Here is a 19,523-nt window from a genome sequence, read left to right on the forward strand (position 1 = left end):
GGGAGAGAGAAAGTAAATCCATCATGGGTAGATTCAAATAAAACAAGAACAAGATGAAACTAGGCATCTAATAACGGGGAACTGTTTTTAATAACATCTACTTTGTGGACATTTTTTTTTTTTAATATTCTTTCCCAACTGTATCAGTACTAAGCAGGAGGTTGTGTTTTTTCTATGATTTGGTTCTCAGATTGTTATAATAATTACATAATAATAAGCACATTTCACAAAAATTGTGCTTGCAATCAGAAAGTCATTCACTTTTGGGTTGTCTCATCCTCATCATGACTGGGAGGAGTCTGGTCTGAATGAGCAATGCTGATTGGTTGAGAAATGGGTTTGGTTTGTCAAGTCCACAGACAAGTGCTACATAAATTTGACAAATTTTAGTGATAAAGAGACACAAGAATAAGGATCCACAGGATCTGTAATATTCAGGGAAACATGTCTACAACTAGGTGAGCTGAAACCTGTGTTCTTCTCGTATAAATGACCGCATTGTGAATTGATATTTTGTAATTTTTTTAGGTTGATGTTTTAAATTTTTGATCTTTTTGCTTGCCCTTTGGTCCAAAGTGAAATGAAGACCCAGCAGGATCTTCACGTGGCCACTCCAGTGAGGGAGAGCCTTGCCCTGACCAAACTGGCCGGGACCTCTATTTACCTCAAGCTGGATTCGTCGCAACCGACAGGATCCTTCAAGATCAGGGGCCTCGGTCACCTGTGCAAAACGGTGAGTAATTCCTATCTGGCAATGATTTGATTTCCCCTGCATTTGAAAGAGGATCTTGTCGGGAGTGAAAGGAACCGGCAAGGGTCAGTTTACTGGCTCATGAATTCTGTGTTGACATGTTTGTTATGGGTTTCCTTGTAGCTGGCAGAGCGAGGATATGAGCGATTTGTCTGCTGTTCAGGTGAGAATACAACAGTCTCTACTTTACCATATTGATGCATTCAGTGTGTCTAATTTAATTGTTTGTTTGTTTGTTTGTTTGTTTCAATAGGAGGAAATGCCGGCATGGCAGCAGCTTATTCTGCCCGCAAGCTCGGGGTTCCTGCAACTATCATTGTCCCAAACGTCACACCGAACATAACAGTGGAGAAAATGAGGGATGAGGGAGCCACTGTGATCATTCATGGCAAGGTTAGTTAAATGTTCCTCAGTCACTTTTTTACTTTTTCCCAGAACAAATGAATGTACGAGGGTGGTAGATTCTGAATGAATATGCTTCATTTTATTAACCCACAGGTTACATTTAGAATACAAGATGACTATTAAATGGTTTTCATTGATTGAAGGGAACTTGGTGGGGGGGGGGTGGGGGGGGGGAGATATACCAGATCATTTGTATGTTTTCTTTTCCACAGAATGTAGATGAAGGCATTGCATACGGACAGGAGCTTGTGGCAAACAACGCTGGCTGGATATACATCCCTCCCTTTGATGATCCCCTCATCTGGTAAGATGGCTTCAGTTGGCATCCTCGGAGCTGTGACTGTGTTTACATTAGCCTTCTGTAACTGTGACACCTGTCTTATCATGCATGAACAGAGCAGTTGCAAGGAGTAAATGAGATGATGTGGCAAGATGTATGTTATCACAGCTATTCTGGGGGAGGTTGTCAGATAACTAATTTGTTTGAGATGTCACATTCAAAGTGTTAAGCTTAACCATAAATTATTGAAATTATGGGTTACTTGGTATATTATTGGCATTTGATAATCATATGCCACAACCAAGCTTTATAAACCAGGCTGCACCATGCAGAGATTTCCTATATTGCTGTGCATTAAAGCAAAATCAGTGCTGAGTTTCTAGAAACTGACAGCTTGCGTTTGTGTACAAAGGGAAGGCCACACATCTCTGGTGAAGGAGCTGGAGCACGACCTGAAGGAGAAGCCAGGAGCGATAGTGCTGTCAGTGGGAGGCGGGGGCCTGCTGAATGGGGTGGTGGAGGGACTGCGTCGCGCCAACTGGGCTGACGTCCCTGTTGTAGCCATGGAAACTATGGGTGCACATAGCCTCCATGCAGCCATGGAGGCTGGAGAGCATGTGACTTTACCTGCGATTACAAGGTACTGCTGATTAGCTAATTAACTAAAAAAAATAAGGGTGTCAACAAATGTTTGGACTGGTGGTGAACAGCGGCCTTGTATTATACTCTACAGTGTTGCAACCACACTGGGCGTGGCAAAGGTCTCAGCGCAGACAATGAAACTGTCACAAGAACACCCGATTCTGTCAGAAGTAGTCACAGACCAGGAGGCTGTGAAAGCTGTTGAACGCTTTGTGGGTGAGTACAACCTGAAGAGACAAACAACAGATTTGAAATGACCGATCTGATCACAGATCTCTCCTGATATTCTGCCTCTGCAGATGATGAGAAGATCCTGGTGGAGCCTGCCTGTGGTGCTGCTCTGGCAGCGGTGTACAGTGGCATTATCAAAAGGCTGAGGGATGAGCGCAAGCTGCCGCAGCACCTGGGCCCTGTGATCATTGTGGTGTGTGGCGGCAACAACATCAGCTTGGAGCAACTGAACAAGTTGAAAAAGCAGCTTGGCATTATTTAACTTCACCCTGAGTTTTCCTGACCTTTCTTCCTTTTCCCCACCTGCTCACAAACCCTAAACCCTATTTTACTCTCTGTAATATATTATAAGTACTTGTATGGGATATGTTTATTAATTGTGTTTCTGTTTATAAGGTCTGTCTGAAAAACAATAATTTAACCCACATTTAAGCTGCATTTGATTTGTATTTAGTATGTTTTGTTTGTAGGGCCGTTACATATGGTATATATGTGGTGTATACTGACTGTATGTTAGGCACCAACATGAAAATTTAGTAAAGATGCACAAAACTCCATTTGACGTAAAACAGTTCACTCAGTGTGTAACTGTTCACCATAAAATATGTGAAAAAAAAACCCAGGTCTAATTATTTATTAGTTATTGGCCTTAAAAATAACCAAATTTCAGACTATTCTTTATTTTAAACTATAGTTCTGTTCTTTGTCTTAAAACTAACAAGTTCTTCAATTTACCGTATTGGCCAAAAGTCTTGAGCCACCTTTGATTTCTTTGTATTTTACTTGCAAAAAGCCACTGTATTTATTTATTTATTTATTGTAATTTAAAAAACTGTCTTGAGCAATAGCTCTCGAGAGTTAATCAACAGTTTGATTGGCATAAAATATATATTTTCTTGCACCAACAAGCTGATTCCCAAAGAGCTATTAGCCCAAAATCTGGAACATCACAGCATGGTGTGCAGCATTTCCTTAAAAATTTTAAGCAAGCTGAACAAGTAGAGGATTAAAAAAGAAGAACTGGGCTGAAAATCAGTGTCAACAGGTCTTGTCATTCATATGTAGGGGATAGTTTGAGGCTAAATTTCAGCCAGTGATGTTTGGGATTTTTGTTGAAACTGATGGAATTATGAACACAGAAAAGTACATTCAGAATTTGATCAAACATGTAATACCATCTGAAAAGGATTTTGAATGACAGTGGCTTCATTTTTCAACATGACTGATGCCAAACACACTGCCAGTGTAGTAAAAACAGCATGAAGAACTATTTTAGATTACTCAAGCTTGTCTAAGAGAGTTATGTTAGAGAATAAATGTGGGCATACCAAATATTGATTACCAAGTGCGCTACAATTGTAAAAAGTCTCTTTATACCTTATATACTGCATCTCCATGTCTTTTTTTCAATGTTTCAATAAATCGCTCCATTTATTTCCTATTTTCTTAGCAAACGATAAAGAAATGGGTAGCTCAACACTTTTTCACCTTACTGCAACTTTTAATTTATACTCAAAACTGAGCAAGATTCAAACTCCAAGCTTTTAAGAAATCAAGAATGCAAAAATGTTTAGTTAGGACAACACAGCAATGGCAGTTTTTACAACAGCTAACACGAATATTTCTTTTTGAGTGAAAAGGATTAAAAACTTTTTAAAGGCCTAAAGCTTCTCCGTGAAGGATTGTTACACCATCTGTTGGTGAGGAATTGCACATAATGAATTAATTACTTAAAAGTCCTATTTTATTTTCAGTCTTTATGAGAATATATCTAAGCCACAGATCTGATTGGAAAAAAAAGAATCTAAAAAGTAGCCTTCGTGATGCGATTGTTAAGTTAATTTGCTCATGTGAAGAGTGCAACGTCAAAGCTTTATATTTATTTCCTCATAGTCCACACTAATAAGTGAAAATTTACCCATATGTTCATATAATAATTTCAAGCCCTAGATTTAAAAATGTAACATAATATCTCAATGCTACACTGCACTGATACTAAAACAAGTATTAGAAAAATGTGTTACAACTTCATCTGCAAGGCTTTTGGATTCATGCATCCAATAAACAAAAATCGATATTTGATGATTGCAAACAAAAACTGTGTGAACTTCATCATCAACGCCATCTCTGGAAAACAGGGAATAATATTGTTACACAGGTAAACCCAGCTTCGCCACCTGATTGTGTCTGACCTGATATAGGGGTGTTGCTTTTAAAATGACTAGCTACAGCTGTATTATTGAGTGTTAAGAAACATTTTTATTTGTGGTTATAGTTTATTGAGTTGTGACTGAGTGGGTTCAGATACAGGGTTATAGGGGTTAACCTAGGTAGGCCTCGCATGCAGTAATGGTTATATTTTTGTTGGCTTTTTAATGGCATTATCTGATCAGCGCCTCACTGTCTATTATTACATTATTTACATGTCAGCATAACCTCAACAGTCAAATGGCAAATAAACAGTTCAAACCGATTTCCCAATCCACGTGGCCCTACACGGAAGTCCCAACAATATGACCTGAAGGGAGTGCCTCTGGTGACTGCACAAGGTGAATGCATATTTACCCTCCCCGGTCTACAGCAGAACTTTACCGGCCTCACCAAAAAAAAAAGAAAAAAAAAAAAAACCCGACACATTTGATTTTAGTTCTACTATGTAAATGCCCCCCTAAAAATGTCCCAAGTAACACATTATTATCTGGATTTTTCTTCCCCCGTCTCCTGCAGATCTCCCTGCCTCTCTGTGCGCGGCAGCGCTCAGAAAATCCGCTATGGCAACAGGGGGAAAAAAGACAAGAAAAAAAAAGAAAAAAGGAAAAGATTTGACAACATGGCGCACTTTCCTTGAGAAAAAAAGTTTCTCCTGAACAGCCACACAGCTCCGTTTTTCAGCCTTTCCTCGCACTTTGTCAACTCTTTCGCTGCAACGTGGACTTTTTTGGCGACGCTTGGAAGAGTTCTCGTTGCGTAAACAGTCACAAAGTCAACAAAGAGTGTGATGGGATGAGAGCGATAACCCGTCGCAGGCAAACGGGATGGAGAAGCAAGCGACTCTGAAAGAAAAGGTAAATTATATGTATTAAAAAAAAAACCTAAAACGACTCTTTCGTAGGCTGTCATGCCAGCTGTCATTTTCCAACTTGTTGGTATTTTATTGCCCCCGGATTACTTTTTTACTCCGCGTCCTGGACAGGAAATACCAAATGACCATTCTGTGAAAACCTCGTAAAAGACCTCTATCGATTTTCCAGTCATGCATACAGCACTGTTCTGCACACTGGATGTGTGGGCTGTCCCAGTGCACATAATAACCAGCGTAAATCTGATTTGAATATCGCTCGATTCCAACATTAACTTGGAGCACATTTATTTAGTTTTTGCACGAACAGAAGACTTTACAGTGGTAGAGAGTTTCTGTGTATTAACGAGAGCAAATCCACACAGTTCCTCCAGGAGAACTGTGACCATCCTGCAGTCTGGACTACATTACAGTAGGAGAGATAAGTTGCTTTCCCTATCTCTGTCTCCTTATGATTACGTTGTTAGGGTGTCCTCTGTATTGATGTAGGCTTTCATTATCTCTCACTCTCCACCCTTCCTGCCCAGTGCTGCCCACATGCAGTGGGCAGCCCCCCCTCTGTATGTTGTAGCAGATTAGACAGCAGAGAGCGGACTTTTCTGTCAAAACCTGCATTCTCTTGGGCCTTGGAAGCACTAATCCATAATAGATGCCTCTCCTGCCTCTCCTTTGGGAGCAAACCTTTGAATGTCAGGCTTGGCGATAGTGTTGGTTGTGTTGCAGATGTCACAAACTCAGCCTGTTTGTGTGTTTCTGAAAGGTGAGCTATGGTTTATATGTATTTATATACACACACACAAAAAGAAAGACAAAGAAGAAGAAAAAATCTTTAAAAACCTCCAGAGGTTTACCGTACACGGATTTATCAAACCTCAGGTGCTGAATTTGCTCTTAGAGGTGCAATAGAAAAACGAGATGCCCCCCCCCCACACACACACACATATAAAACCATGATCTTTTCTCTGTTGTCATGTGATACAAAAGATTATTTAACGGTTGTCATAGAAGCACTCTTTTTTTTCTGCTGCTTCTACTCCCTGGGCCTCTGGAAGTAATTACCAAGCCAGCCCTATCCCAGAATTCAGTCCGAGGAGGTGTGGTGAGAAAGAGGTATAATGGAAGCAAGCCCAAAAGCCAGGCAGCCCGAGATGAATTTCATGATTCAGTAATACTCAGCCAGCCGTCCCTGTTAAACGGACACGACGCTCTCCTACTTACTGTAATCAATCAGATGCTTACCGGTTTGTTGCAGTTAGTAAGATCTGAGTCAGTACAGTTGGTCTTCCTGCTGTTTTAGTGCAAGAGTGGAAAATAAAGAGGGACAGGGAGAAAGCCTTGCACTAACACATATATTATATTTGCTGTGGTAGGAAATTTTGCAGTGCAGTGAAGACGTCTTTATTAGGCTGAACGTCACAGTGATGTTGTTCTTTAAACCGCTATGTGTAACGCTGTAATAAAAAAGTGTGAAAGAAGAACAGCTGTGGACTCTGGGAAGTTGAAGATAAAAGGTTACTTGGTAATGAGTGACATCATGACAAACTGTGCTTTCATTTAAAGTTAACACATGTGCAGAAATAATTAAAGTTTGCAGCTAAAGACAGAAAATGTTGTCTGCAATGGTTTTGCACAGCTCTGATTGTTTTATACAACCTTTATTTAAACTGTAAAAACAACAGATGCCTTATAAAGTGTTTTACTTTGGCCCTCATGCTGTGTCAACTTTTGACTTGAGTCATATTGCAGCAACACATCTGCAAGAGTTGAAGCTGCACTATTTACATACTACGAGGATCACAACCTCGCAACACATGACACAGCAGGAAGAATCACAGACAGCAGTTTCTCCAGAGGCCATATCGCTAAGCTAGCATGCACAAAAATGAGGCTCCGAGCCTCACTTGCAATTCAGCTGGCAGTAATGTTCTAAATTGCACCCGTGTCCTGATGTGACACGTCAAAATATCTGCCGTGAAAAGGGCTTATTGAGCTCAAATACCAAAGCACATGCATTTTATTTTGGCACACAGGAGTTTGGCATAGACTCTGGGTCATGCACTCTTTCAAAAACACCCTGCTTCATATTCATTTCATTCATTAACGGTCCCTTGTGCTTCAGGTGCATGTTCTCAGTGCTGCAGTGGTAGCAGTGGGCAGCAGACATTTTTGGCATGTTGCAGAAGCAAAAGCACAGGTGTAATTGATCACAATAAAAATGACTGTGTTCCATTTAAATGAGCCACTTCCAAGGTCCTTTTAGTGTGCGTGTTGGCTCACTGTCGTGGCCTTGCAGGACACTTAATGGAACTGAGCCATCATTAATGAAATTTGCTTCACTTGTGTTTTTCCGACTATGACAGCTTAAAATATCGGCCTTGGAAAAACACTCACCGAGGTCTCTGCTTAATGGAATTCCTCTTGGTTAAGTGTTGTGGGGTTTTTTTTTCAGTCAGACTGATCAAAGCTCTCCGGCTGCTCCCTGTCCTTTTCTCCAGTTTTCAATCTTCGGTTCTCGGACAGCGGGCAGACCTATCCGGTGCGTTGGAAACGACGGGGCCAGGTACGGTCTGAGCAAAGCTGAGTTCATGGAGAAAGTGCAGCAGAGCAATGAGGCGTGTCAGCGAGGTGACTTTCAGGCAGCCGTTCATTTGTACAGTGATGCACTGCAGGTCGACTCACAGAACTGCATCCTGTACAGTAACCGTTCAGCGGCTTTTCTCAAATTGGGCCAACACCAAGCAGCTCTGGAAGATGCTGAGAAAGCTTGTGAGCTTAATCCCAAGTGGCCAAAGGTAAGTGCACCTCAACAGCCTAAAAAGCTGTGGATTCTCAGAACGAGGGGCTTTTTTAATTTTATTTATTGCAAAATAAAACAACATAAGAAGTGAACTAAACAACTGTTCACGCTACATCTCCCATTTGATGTTTTTTAATAGAAATCATTGACTAGCGCACAAATAGAGTGTCATCGCCACGAATGTCAAAGGTTAAATCTAAACTGGGTTATCTAAGCGGCACAGATTGAAATGTGTCACGTGCCAAATGTGCTTCTTAAAAAACATCTTTTTATAAAAACTGCTGGCAGCAGAGGCAGCTTTTTCAGCGCAGCTGGTAATGAAGTAGCCACATAGTTATATTTTCATTGCATTGCTGTCTTTGCTCACATAAATGAGATCATTTATCTTTAGTTTAAAGTGTATCAAATCCCCATCACGTTTCCACTCCTTCAGTTTCAACCTTGTGGCTTCTGATCAATACAAACTTTTCTGGGGTCTTGTCTTTGATCTTGTCCAAGCCACGTGGACTAACCTGCGATAGATTTCACATTACTCAGCCACAGAGATCACTAGCAGACCAATTCCTCTCAGTGATAGAAATGCATCGATTTCGTGATTTAGCACACAGAGAAACTTTTGTCTCTCCAGCGAGAGATTGATGATAATGTGGTAGAGTGGTATTGATGATAATTTGTCGCTACCAATGATGCATCAGCGGCCACCTCTTCTTTGATCTGAGGTTGTGCGTCTTCGTTTGCTCAGGTAGGTTTCCTCCTCTGTGAAAGTGTGTCATTGCAGTGAGAGCTGACACTGTCACTTCTTATTATGTCGGTAACGTGTGCGTCCTGTCCCATTGTCTGTGGACTTTGAGTACAGCCTTAAACACACCTATTGTTTACTGTAGCTTTTTATACTTCTGTTGTTGTGATCGTGTGCTCCGGCTAGTCCGATATATTTCACTTGATATTATAAATTTCTGTAACAGTAGTCTTGACTTTATGGTGTCACTTTTCTCTCTTGCATCTCGTACAGTGGGAGAAATTTCACAGAACCTCTGAGGCCTTTGAGACCAAACTATAATTGAAAATCACTGCCAAAATCGTTCGCCTCCTTTTTACACGCTATCCAAGTACAATGAACTCTTTGTGGTCTGACTTGGGGGATGGTTCGCTTAATCTGTGTAGCTCTGCTCAGCCTGGATTTACTGCCATTTGACAGTTTTCACTCTCGTGCCCGGGCTTTTGTTCATCGTGATGTTGATGTATAATTTGACCCCTGTGTCTTAGTTTGCAACAGGAAACAAAGGGATTTATGTCAATGTATTAAAAATTACACAATATTGCTTTGCAGAAATTAAATCTCTCGACTCACCACTAGGGGGCAGTCTCGTCAAACCGGAATAGATTTTCAAGGGTTTTTTTTTATGTGCAGAACAAAACAGCAGCCACTTTAATTTCCTTGATGCTTTTTTTCTGTCCTCTGAATTAGTGTGTTTAATAAAAGATTAAGGTAGAGCATTTGTGAAAGCAAACTTTCCTGCATGAAAAATGTATAGGTTGATGTTTTGATACATTAAAAAAGAATTTAGCCTCTTTTACTCACGTTTTTTTAATCCACTCTGCTGATTATGAATGAATAGTTGTACAAATTACAACTCATGATTCAAAGAAAAGATTCGTAATATCTGCCTTGACACTCATGGTGTTGGCCTCTGGGAAAGAAGGGCTTGGTGGAGTGCAGTCTATCTGCTGTGGCTCGATGTTTGATGAAAGAACAGGGATTAAATCACAGGAGTGTGCTGGCATTCAGATCCTGTGTGAGTACATAATATCATCAATCATACCTCCCTATGACTGCACTTCTGCACTGGCCCATCAAACGGTGACAGGCGTGGTTTTGCTGCCCCGAGCCCCGCGCTGCAGCCCACCCTCCTGAAGCCCACAGCCAGCCTGTGAAGGAGCTCCCTGTCTAATCTGTCAGCTTTCCTTGCTGTAACACATTCTGAAAGAAGAAAGAAAATGTGGGGTTTAATGACCCAAGACAGCTTTAGGCTCTTTGTACCTCTCCCTCTTACTGAATATAAAAAGCTTAAATGAGAACAAAATAGGGTGCCATTTCGTAGACACGGGGCTCACGCGTTGTGTCTGCGCACATTTTTAATCTGCAGCCAGTGATGGAGGGAAACTGCGGCGTACAATGGCGTGTCTTTTGCTGTGCATTATTGATATGGAAGAACAAAGGGAATGATAGTCTTGCAAACTTTTTGATCGACACGCCGAGTGTGTGGCATCACCGTAAGATGGCAAACCTTTCGGCATCTGCTCGCAGTGAGCGTTTTGTCATCCTTTTCTGCGCCTCAAGTGTCTTTTCGCGACTGAGAGGACAATGCTCTTTTCTAGATGGAAATCCGTTGCTGCTCTTCTCCTCCATCTGCTCTCCCCCTCTCAGCACTGCTGTTCCAGTGACATGTTAAACAAACAGGCCTTTCTGTCATCACTCCTATTCTCCTACTTGAGCGCTGACAGGAGAGTTCCTGGGGACCCAGAAGACAACTGGCACCGAAGTATCAGGGGAAACATCTCTATCATTTGCATATCTTCTGATTACAGGTTATGATGGCACTTGTCATGGGTATTCCGTCTCTTCAAATCTTTATTGCCAAAGTTGCAGATTACACCCACTCATAATGGTGGTGAAAAACCATCAAGCCTCATTTTTCACACAAGGCTGCCACACTTCTTCTTTTTTTTTTTTTAAACACATTTATTTCAATCCATTTTTCTTCTTCAGCAGCTTAAAATGTCCATTTATGTCCCAATAGAGAGGCCTTGGGTTTAACTGAGACAATGAGTGTTTGCAATGGAAAAGGTCATGGTGTGTGGAGTGCTGAAAGGGGACTTTAATTACAGCAGCACCATATCCAGTAAATGCGTAAGGAGTGGATGCTGACACCCTGATGGAGCATAAAGCTTCTGTTTCCTGCGGCGTTGGGTGATGACACGGGAGTTTGCTGTCACAGGAAGAAAGGCATTGTGTGTGTGCGTATGATTTGAAGACCTCATCTTTTGCCACTCTCAGCGGTGCTCTACTTTTCATGTGGATGAAAACCACTGGGGTGTAATGCTTCCCTGTTGGTATGACTGTCCGTTAAAGCAGCTCTCATCTAATCTCGGTGTGTGTACAGAATAAAGAAACTAGCTTTTGATATCACGGGGAGAGTTGTCACAGCTCTCGTGCTTTTCTTTGTGCTTTCATTCACACCACCTGTAATGTGGATTTAATTGCATCTTGGTTACTGGTGCTGTTATTTTCATGCTGATTAATGGACTAAAGCTTCTGTAAGCTGGCAAAAGTCTTTTGAAATAATGTGTGAGTCTATGTTTGAAGAGCAGAGAAGGTTTTTGTCATAGTGCAGGAAGATTACAATATGGTATGCGTGGATTCATTAAAGAAACTCAGTTTGTCTACATTTGAATGCCGTTCTGCTCAGTAGCCTTTTTGGGGTCTCACTGGCTGGATGACTCAATCAGTCAGTTTGCGTGTTATCCACACTGAATTATGTCAACAAGGAGTTTTTGGATGGCCTTCTGGTTTCAGTGGAAATGACTGGTTTGTCAGCACTATCATAATGTTGGTGATTGTGGCTTTGAGTGACATTTCTCTGCTGTCGAATGGCTCTGCATGAGATTTGGCACTGCCCTCTGTAGGATGGAATATAATATTTTCGGTGACTTTTTCCTTAGCTGTAAATGCTTATTTGGTTAAAGCATTTAGGTTCATGGATACATGCCTTAAAAAAAAGTTAATGATACACCATCAGCTCAGGATCAGTTGCCGATTTATTGGCCAGGCATCGGAACCCGCCTTGTTTTGACTGATAAGATGAGATTCGCTCATGCCAGTGGCCGGTGTTTATCTGTTGTGCCACATCAATTTTGGACTTGTTAAATGTTCAAAGACTGTGTGAAGAAGAGCTGAAAGTCGTTAAAGCTGTTCAATTATTTTCTATGATGGAGCTTCTCTGGTGCAAACAGGGAAATAAACAACAAGAACATCATAAACAAAACTGGCATCTTTGGCTGCGTGTATCTGTATGGATTCTTAGTTATTAAAACATGGACAAACAAGCATGGAAATGCAGTATATAAGAGAAAAACAGACTTGGTGCAATTATAAAGACCTTGAAAATCTGTATTTGCTATGACCACCTTTATTCTTCAACACAGCCTGAAGTCTCTTAGGCAAACTTTTGTGTTATTTGTCTTGTAGTCATCTCCAGGCTTCTTGAAGGACACTGAATGTAAGTTTTGGGCTCTTTGAGAACCATCTTGGTGCAAAATAGTATTTATTCCTGTCAAACTGTGTTATCTTTGGCTTTTTTCAAAGATTCAACAAATAAAAATATGAACAAACGATGTTTTTTTGCAACATGCTGCTAGTAACAAAATGCCCAAAGATTCAAATTAAAATTGATCCTTTGCTAAGTTGCTGTTGTTGTTGTTGTTATGTGTAAACACAACACTTTTCACCCCCTGAGTTAGATGCATTTTTAATGCTTAAATGATTCATAAACAACGACAAAAACATGCCTCTGATAAGGGTCGGCTACAGGGACTGAACCGAAAATGAGTCAATATGTAAAGAAGCCAACGTCCCGAGAAAAGATGAAAGATCTTTAGAAAGCCCGAAGAATAAAATCATAGAAAAGTCGGGCTCCTTGGAATCAAAATATAAAGAAATGAGGGTTCACTCAAGACCTTTGATCAATACTTTAAAATATCAAAAACCTAAAAATGCAATTAGGATATGCCGTTATTTTAAGATAATTAATATAAGTGTATTGCACAGGTGAGTTTGCTCATATACTGTACTGGATCACCCCACAAACTGCCTGCAAAATGTAAGTAGAAGAATGAAATGTAAAAATAAATGCTAAATTCTGATCTTCACTCGGATGCCACGCTGTGTGTGAATTAATATTAATAATATCCTTTGATGCATATTTATGGTTAGCGTGAGCTGGTTTGATTTGAAGAAACAGAGGACATCAACCTGCATACCTTCCCAAAGTTATGAATAAATAATTATACAATATGAATGCCTCTAGTTAGTCCTGAGAATACCAATAGACAGCAGAGACTCATTATACTGTGCACCATGTTGTCAGATTATTGAGTTATAGAGAAACATGGGGCAGATGATCTCATCTAAAGCAGCATATCTGTTAGAAGATCCCGCTGCAGTGACGAGGCACACTTCATGATTGTAACTGTTTGATTTAATTAGTGCGAATTTTCAGAGGTTGCAGAAAGAGCTCCGACATTTATAATTGAATACGGGGTAAGAATGAAGGAGGAATTTCATATCTACTGAAAAGTCAGGAAAAATGTCCAAAAATGTTAGAAAAAGTTCGAATGAGCGTGTTAGAGGTTTTATGACTTCATGCCACTGTTGTGTTGTTTTTTTTTTTTTTTTTTTTTTTTTGGAATAGGCGTTGGTAATCTTCAATTGTATCACAGTATGCGCAATTTCCCCGCTGCCTCTCATCATCAGGAGGTGCAATCAGGTTACAAAAAAGGGAAAAAGAGAAATCTTCCAGCCAGCTTCCTCTCTCCCACTCTTATTTTCCACTTACCATGGAGAGAGTAGCGCTATGAACCACTAATAAGAGGGTTCCGTTTCGCTTCTACCCAGCCGAGGGTTGACCTAATGAACAAATCAAATGAATGGCATATAATTATAGGCCAGGGAGGCCGGGACGGACAGAGGGTTGGCGCTAGTGGGCACAAACCTGAAATTATTTGTCTGGAAAATCTGTGAAATAAGCGGGAGCAGTTAAATTCTGACTTTTTCCTTTAGAAGGCCGCTGCGGCTAAGCAGTACAGCACATATGCACCGTGATGGAGGGAAAGTGACCACACACACAAACACACACACACATGTCGGCTGTTTTAATTTCAGCAGCACGTCCTTGGCAGCTGTGTCATTCTTTACGCAGATGAGCTGGAACTTGTACTTACTTACGCGACTGTGTTGCTCCCTCTTACGTGGTATCCACAACACTGTTGCTTCATTGCTACTCATTTTACAAAAAGATGCTTCTTTCTCAAGTCAGCCCATCTTCTTTCCCATGAGCTACTATTTAGTAAGTATGCAACAAAATTTGCTTGAGCTATGACATTGTTATGAATCTGATGGATGCTACTTGCATCCCAAATCTCATTCTCCTCTTTCAGGCTGACAACTCGCTCAAAATTGAACGCATAAACATCGAGCACATCCTGTTAGAACCAGCTCACATCCTCCATCTGCAGCTTTGTCACGACACGTAAATTAGATCTGTAATATGAGTGATAGAAGATATATCCAGGCTTGCTCATATGCTTATTTGATAGTTGATGTTCTGTTTAGCAGCTTTTTCCTCCCCCCCCCCCCCCCCCCCTTTTTTTTTTTTTAAATTTACAGTTTGTCAGAGTCTTTCCAAATCCTGCTTAGCTGGGTTGCTGTGATGGTGGCCAAGTGGTTTTCCTCTCTGCCACCCAGGCTCCACACCAAATTGTAGTGTTTAGTAAAATTTAATCTGCTTTAAAGAAACACCAGCTGTTTAAAAAAAAAAAAAAGGAGGAAATTTAGCATATCTCGTGTGTGTTCTTTATACTAACCACAGGATCTGTACACTATATATCATTATCGCTGGAACTTGCAAAGTTCACAAAGGCAGGCTTTCAGTTTTCAGTGGAGCTTTTCAGGGTGATGTAATTTAGTTTGATATGTGGGTGATGATGACCTCCCTCTCACCCCACAGCTGCCTGTCTCCACACTGTCCAGGGGGCAGAGATGAGTCAGAGCTGGGAGCTGATTTCACTCTGATGATAATCTGCCGGGCCCTATCGACACACCATCAGCACCTACTAACTGCTTTACAGAAATGTCATTTTCACAAATTTCGAGTGTACTCTCTGTGGGTTTTATTCTTTTGGATTTGCTCAGAGCTTTTAATTCAACTCAGTTTTATTTATATAACAGAAATTCACAACAATAGTTGCCTCAGTATGGTTTATATTGTAAAGTAAAGACCCTACAATGTCAGGAAAAACACCCCAATAAATGCATGACCTCCTTTTTCATTTTCAGCATCACTCTGAGACAGGATGTTCCTAATTTTAGAGCTATTGGGTAAATGAATGAAAGGAGTCCTACATATCATGTGCATGCTGAAGGACATATCCTAATCAAGAATGAGTCAAAGATTCCTCACAGTTTTACTGGAGACCTAGGTAGTGCCATTTAAATACATTTCTAGGACTGTAACCTCAGTTTTGACTGGATTTAGAGGTAAATTATAGGTAATCCAGGTCTTTACAACACATGCCTGCAGTTTTAATTAACTCATCTTGCTTAATAAATAAATAAAGCTGGGTGTCATCTGCATAGTAATGGAAATGTATGCAGTGTTTTCTAATAATAATTCCTAAGGGAAGCTTGTATAATGTATAATGTATAATGTCCCAGCACAGAACCCTGTGGAACGCCATAACTAACTTTAGTGTGTGAAGAAGACTCCCCATTTACATGAACAATATGAACAACAGCATCCTCTAACCTCTGTAATAAAATACTGCGGTCGACAGTATTTAATGCTGCACTGAGGTCTAGCAACACAAGAAGAAGGATGAGTCCACCGTTTGAGGCCTTAAGCAGATCATTTGTAACCTTTCTTTACACTGTTTTTGTACTGCGATGAGCTCTGAAATCTTCAAATAAACGATGCCTCCTCAGATGATCAGTTAGCTGCTTTACTGCTACTCTTTCAAGAATTCTTGAGATAAAAGGAAGGTTAGAAATTATTCAATGATTAGTTAATACAGCTGGATCAAGTAAGACCGTTTAAAGTAATGGTTTAATTCCAGCCACCTTTGATACACAGCTTTATACAGGACTTCATTTTTATAGAGTAATGAACATTTTTTCCAGGCCAAAGGAAGCTCTTCTAAATGAGTGCAATGCCATTTCCTCTTCAGCCTACGTGTTATCTTCTTTAAGATGCTCATTTATACTATTGAGTCAAGCACGGCTGATTTGTCTTGTTTCTTTAGAAGGCCACAGAGTCGTACGCAGTGAGGATGTAACACTATGAAGAAAATAATCGACCTCTGTGGGAGTAGAATTCATGTAGCTGGTCTTCTCTTTGCTGGCCACAGTGTGTGTTTTAGTTTAACAAAAATCTTTCTTTGTCGTTAACCATTTTGCAGATAAGCTATTTGAAAATTAAAAGCAGCGGTTTCTTTGTCCCAAAGGAAATACAGCATGTCAGCCTAGGTAAGCTCCTCAAATAAGAAACTTTCAATCATGTTAAAGATTTTCTGCGCCCTCAGAATGCTTTTTCACCTCCGAATGCACAAATTGATTACCAGCTTAATAGCTTTTCGCCTGCTATTACATGGGAAGAAATGTCAAAAGAGCCAGAGAAAACCAGCTCGTTGCCATGCTCGTGGCATACCAGTCTGCACCTGATAGTGGATCAGCTTTACAACACTGAGGAAATGAGAAAAACAATTGCACCCTGCTCCTGGCGCACAACCCCTAGGGTTGCACGGATGCTCTTTTTTTTTTTCTCGCAGGGATTCGTCTCATAAGCAGCTGCATATTGTAGTACGCTGGCCCCTCCTACTTGGAAGCTAAGCAAGGCTCAGGCCTCAAGACCTGGATGTCTCCAGAATTAGCTCAGCCTGTCTCTGCTGCAGGGAGGAAGCGCTCCCATTGGGGAAATGGGGTAGAGCAGAGAGCAACCTGCAAGCAGCCCATTACACCGCATAAGCATGGCAAGATGAATAGCAGAGCTGAGAGGCTTCCTGGTCCTCTTGCCTTCACTTCTGAACTTTAGGTGACTGAAACACTCGTTTTTTTTCTCTTGTGTCAGATCCAGCAGAAAAAAGAAGAAAAAAAACCGTCTTTCTGCTCATGCATAACATCACTAAAGCATTGTGTTATAGTACACTGCCTGGGTTTGGGTTGTACTTACATCCTAGTGGAAACTAATCCTCGTCTAGCCTGCGGTCTGTTTCATGGAGCACCTTTTCGTGATGTAACGTCCTTCCATGAGTCATACGCCCTGTTTCCTCCCAGTGAAATAAATGGGCAGGGATAAAGGTGCCACTAATGTTGTTCTCAGGTGGCAGACTGGCCTTTTTGGAAAGACGTACTGCAGTGGTGTGAGAAAGTCAGCACCAAAATAGTGCTTACATGAAAGTAATGAATCATGTGTACATTTAGGTGTGTGTCAGACTTGTCCTGAAAGACTTCTCTGTTCAGTTTATTGCAGAAACTTTGCCATTATCCAGTTAGCTTGCTGTTTCTTATTCTAATAAGAAACGGAAAACTTTAGGAACACTTTAATGTAATATAATGTTTCTTTTTTTATATACCTGTAATTACAAAAACCATAGGGAATTGCATTATTGTTTACACTTGCTGAAATAAGGCACCCAAATGCATTCTGAATATTATTTGAGAAATGCTCCACTCAAATTGTATCTCCCACTCACCCCTGCGGGCTTAAAAGATGTCTGTAAATAGTTCCCAGTTTTCTCACTGATGGATAACAGCGACTGGCGAACAGCAGCCGGGGAGGCGATGCTTTTACGAGATGAGCGTCTCTCCTCGGCGTTTCTATCGGTCACAACTGCAAAAGGCATCTTTATATTAAGTGGGAGAGTTAAAAATAAAAAAAGGCATCCCTCCTCGTTATTGCAAATAGGAACAGGCAGCATTACTCTGCACAATACAGCGCTGTAAAATGCCAGCTAATACAAAAGCAATATGTCTCTTCACATCTGTCACCGTTTCATTAAGAAGCAATCACTTAATGTATCGCTAAAAAACAAAGTCCTATTTGTTTGCATTGCTCATCTGGAACTGCGACATGAAATCTAATCAGCCTTCAGTTTAAGTATGACCTAATGTTGCCCATTAAGAGTTGCGTGGTCACAATTTTTCTGCAATTACTGACTTAACTGGCATGTTGTTTATGATTAATGACAGATAATTTCTAATAAACAATGAAAGTTTGGAACAAAGAGTTCAGCAGGCACAAGATTATGTTAACCTGCTTCCGCGGTGATCGCAGATTTTGCCACGAGACGGTAGGCGCGACTGTTTAATATTCAAATCCAGCCCAATGAAAGATGAAGCTTCTTTTTCTGTCCAAATATCTTGGCGTGTAATGGCCTTCAGCCTAATTCGTTCATCTAAAGTGCTCCTTCTAGATCTCAGGGCTTGCTTTTAGGCAGCTAAATTACTCATTTGTGCCAGGTTATTGCAATTAGCCGTTTGAGTGTGTGCACTGTTGTGTCTTATCTAGATACCCTCTAATTCATTCTACTCATAATGAGTTTGACAGGGAAACAACAACAGCAGCGGCGAAAAAATGGAAACGTCTGGGGAGAAGTATTAGCTAAAAAGAGGAAACATGGAGTGCAGTTGGTGTATTTCTGTGTACAAATCTGACAAGTGACTCCTGTGTAAAAGCCATAATTTTAGTATTCAACCAGAGGCTTTGTTTAAAGAAAAAGGCACACGTGTTGCTGTTTCGCTGTCTGGAAAAATATCAGTCTTTGTTCAGAAGTGAAACGTCTTTGGCGCTGATGCTGATGCTGCACTGTTTTTCTTTCAATCTGACGGCATCTGCTTGTGCCGACTTCATATCCTAGTGTAATCTTACCAGGTCAGACCTATAACATTTCCGTAGTATTTTCAAAATGGCACAAGTCAGCCATCACATTAATGGATAAGCATGCTTAAAAATGGGCTGCGCATGTCTCGTCTGCAGCTTGAGTTGGTCAGCCTGCTGTACTTTAACGCGTATTGTTCTGGTTAATGAATGGTAATAAAAAGTGTTTCCAACTCATTTTTTAGTGTTTGTCTGAGGTCTCTGACGAATCTCACAGACGTCTCAAAGCTGTTCCTTTTATCAGTCATATGTTCGAGTTTTTTCTGTATACAAGACAAAATGTTAATGTGATATTTTAAAAACAATGCTGATCTTTGATCTCAGAAGGGACAAGAGACACAGTACGGGAGTCTTTAAGGGAATTGTTGTTTATTCTTCCCTCATTAGCTTGTTTACAGGTTTTTCCAGAACCTTTTCCTCTTAGTTTAAGGTGCGTTATATCTGCAGGATAACACATGCATTAACACATGCCACTTTGATAAATGATCCCTGACATGGCGACAGCATTGATCGGGATCTAAGAGCAGACAATACTGTGTTATTCACTTCAGACCGGGGAGCTGTCATACACACTCACAGCTTATAATGTCCCATGTTTCAAGGATGTCACACACTGTGGGGGATAAACT

General features: G+C 40.7%; 2 protein-coding genes across 3 annotated transcripts in view; both read left to right on the forward strand.

Moving 5' to 3' along the window:
• Positions 1 to 409: 409 nt before the first annotated feature.
• On the forward strand, positions 410 to 2,856 carry LOC146656746 (L-serine dehydratase/L-threonine deaminase-like). Its single transcript, XM_085426837.1, has 8 exons — positions 410 to 458; positions 577 to 733; positions 875 to 914; positions 1,005 to 1,144; positions 1,369 to 1,460; positions 1,849 to 2,076; positions 2,170 to 2,294; positions 2,378 to 2,856. The coding sequence occupies exons 1-8, from the start codon at positions 445 to 447 to the stop codon at positions 2,569 to 2,571; spliced, it is 990 nt and encodes a 329-aa protein (XP_085282963.1). The 5' UTR covers positions 410 to 444; the 3' UTR covers positions 2,572 to 2,856.
• Positions 2,857 to 5,101: 2,245 nt separating this feature from the next.
• The window catches only part of LOC146656747 (tetratricopeptide repeat protein 28-like), a 185,458-nt gene continuing 171,036 nt past the window's right edge, over positions 5,102 to 19,523 (forward strand). For both annotated transcript variants that reach the window (XM_085424517.1, XM_085424519.1), the window contains exons 1-2: positions 5,102 to 5,374; positions 7,884 to 8,180. In XM_085424517.1, the coding sequence (XP_085280643.1) occupies positions 5,345 to 5,374; positions 7,884 to 8,180 (327 nt within the window). In that variant the 5' untranslated portion in view covers positions 5,102 to 5,344. The remainder of the gene's footprint in view (positions 5,375 to 7,883; positions 8,181 to 19,523) is intronic.

This window comes from Rhamphochromis longiceps, linkage group LG12 (genome assembly GCF_057381845.1).
Source record: "Rhamphochromis longiceps isolate RC_006_pf linkage group LG12, R_longiceps_female_GT1.1, whole genome shotgun sequence".
Taxonomy (NCBI): domain Eukaryota; kingdom Metazoa; phylum Chordata; class Actinopteri; order Cichliformes; family Cichlidae; genus Rhamphochromis; species Rhamphochromis longiceps.

What these genes read in the sequence shown, in the direction of transcription:
- LOC146656746 (XM_085426837.1), top strand. An exon ending in TCGGTCACCTGTGCAAAACG is followed by an intron (nt 734 to 874) that starts GTGAGTAATTCC and finishes GTTTCCTTGTAG; the next exon opens with CTGGCAGAGCGAGGATATGA. An exon ending in CTGTGATCATTCATGGCAAG is followed by an intron (nt 1,145 to 1,368) that starts GTTAGTTAAATG and finishes TCTTTTCCACAG; the next exon opens with AATGTAGATGAAGGCATTGC.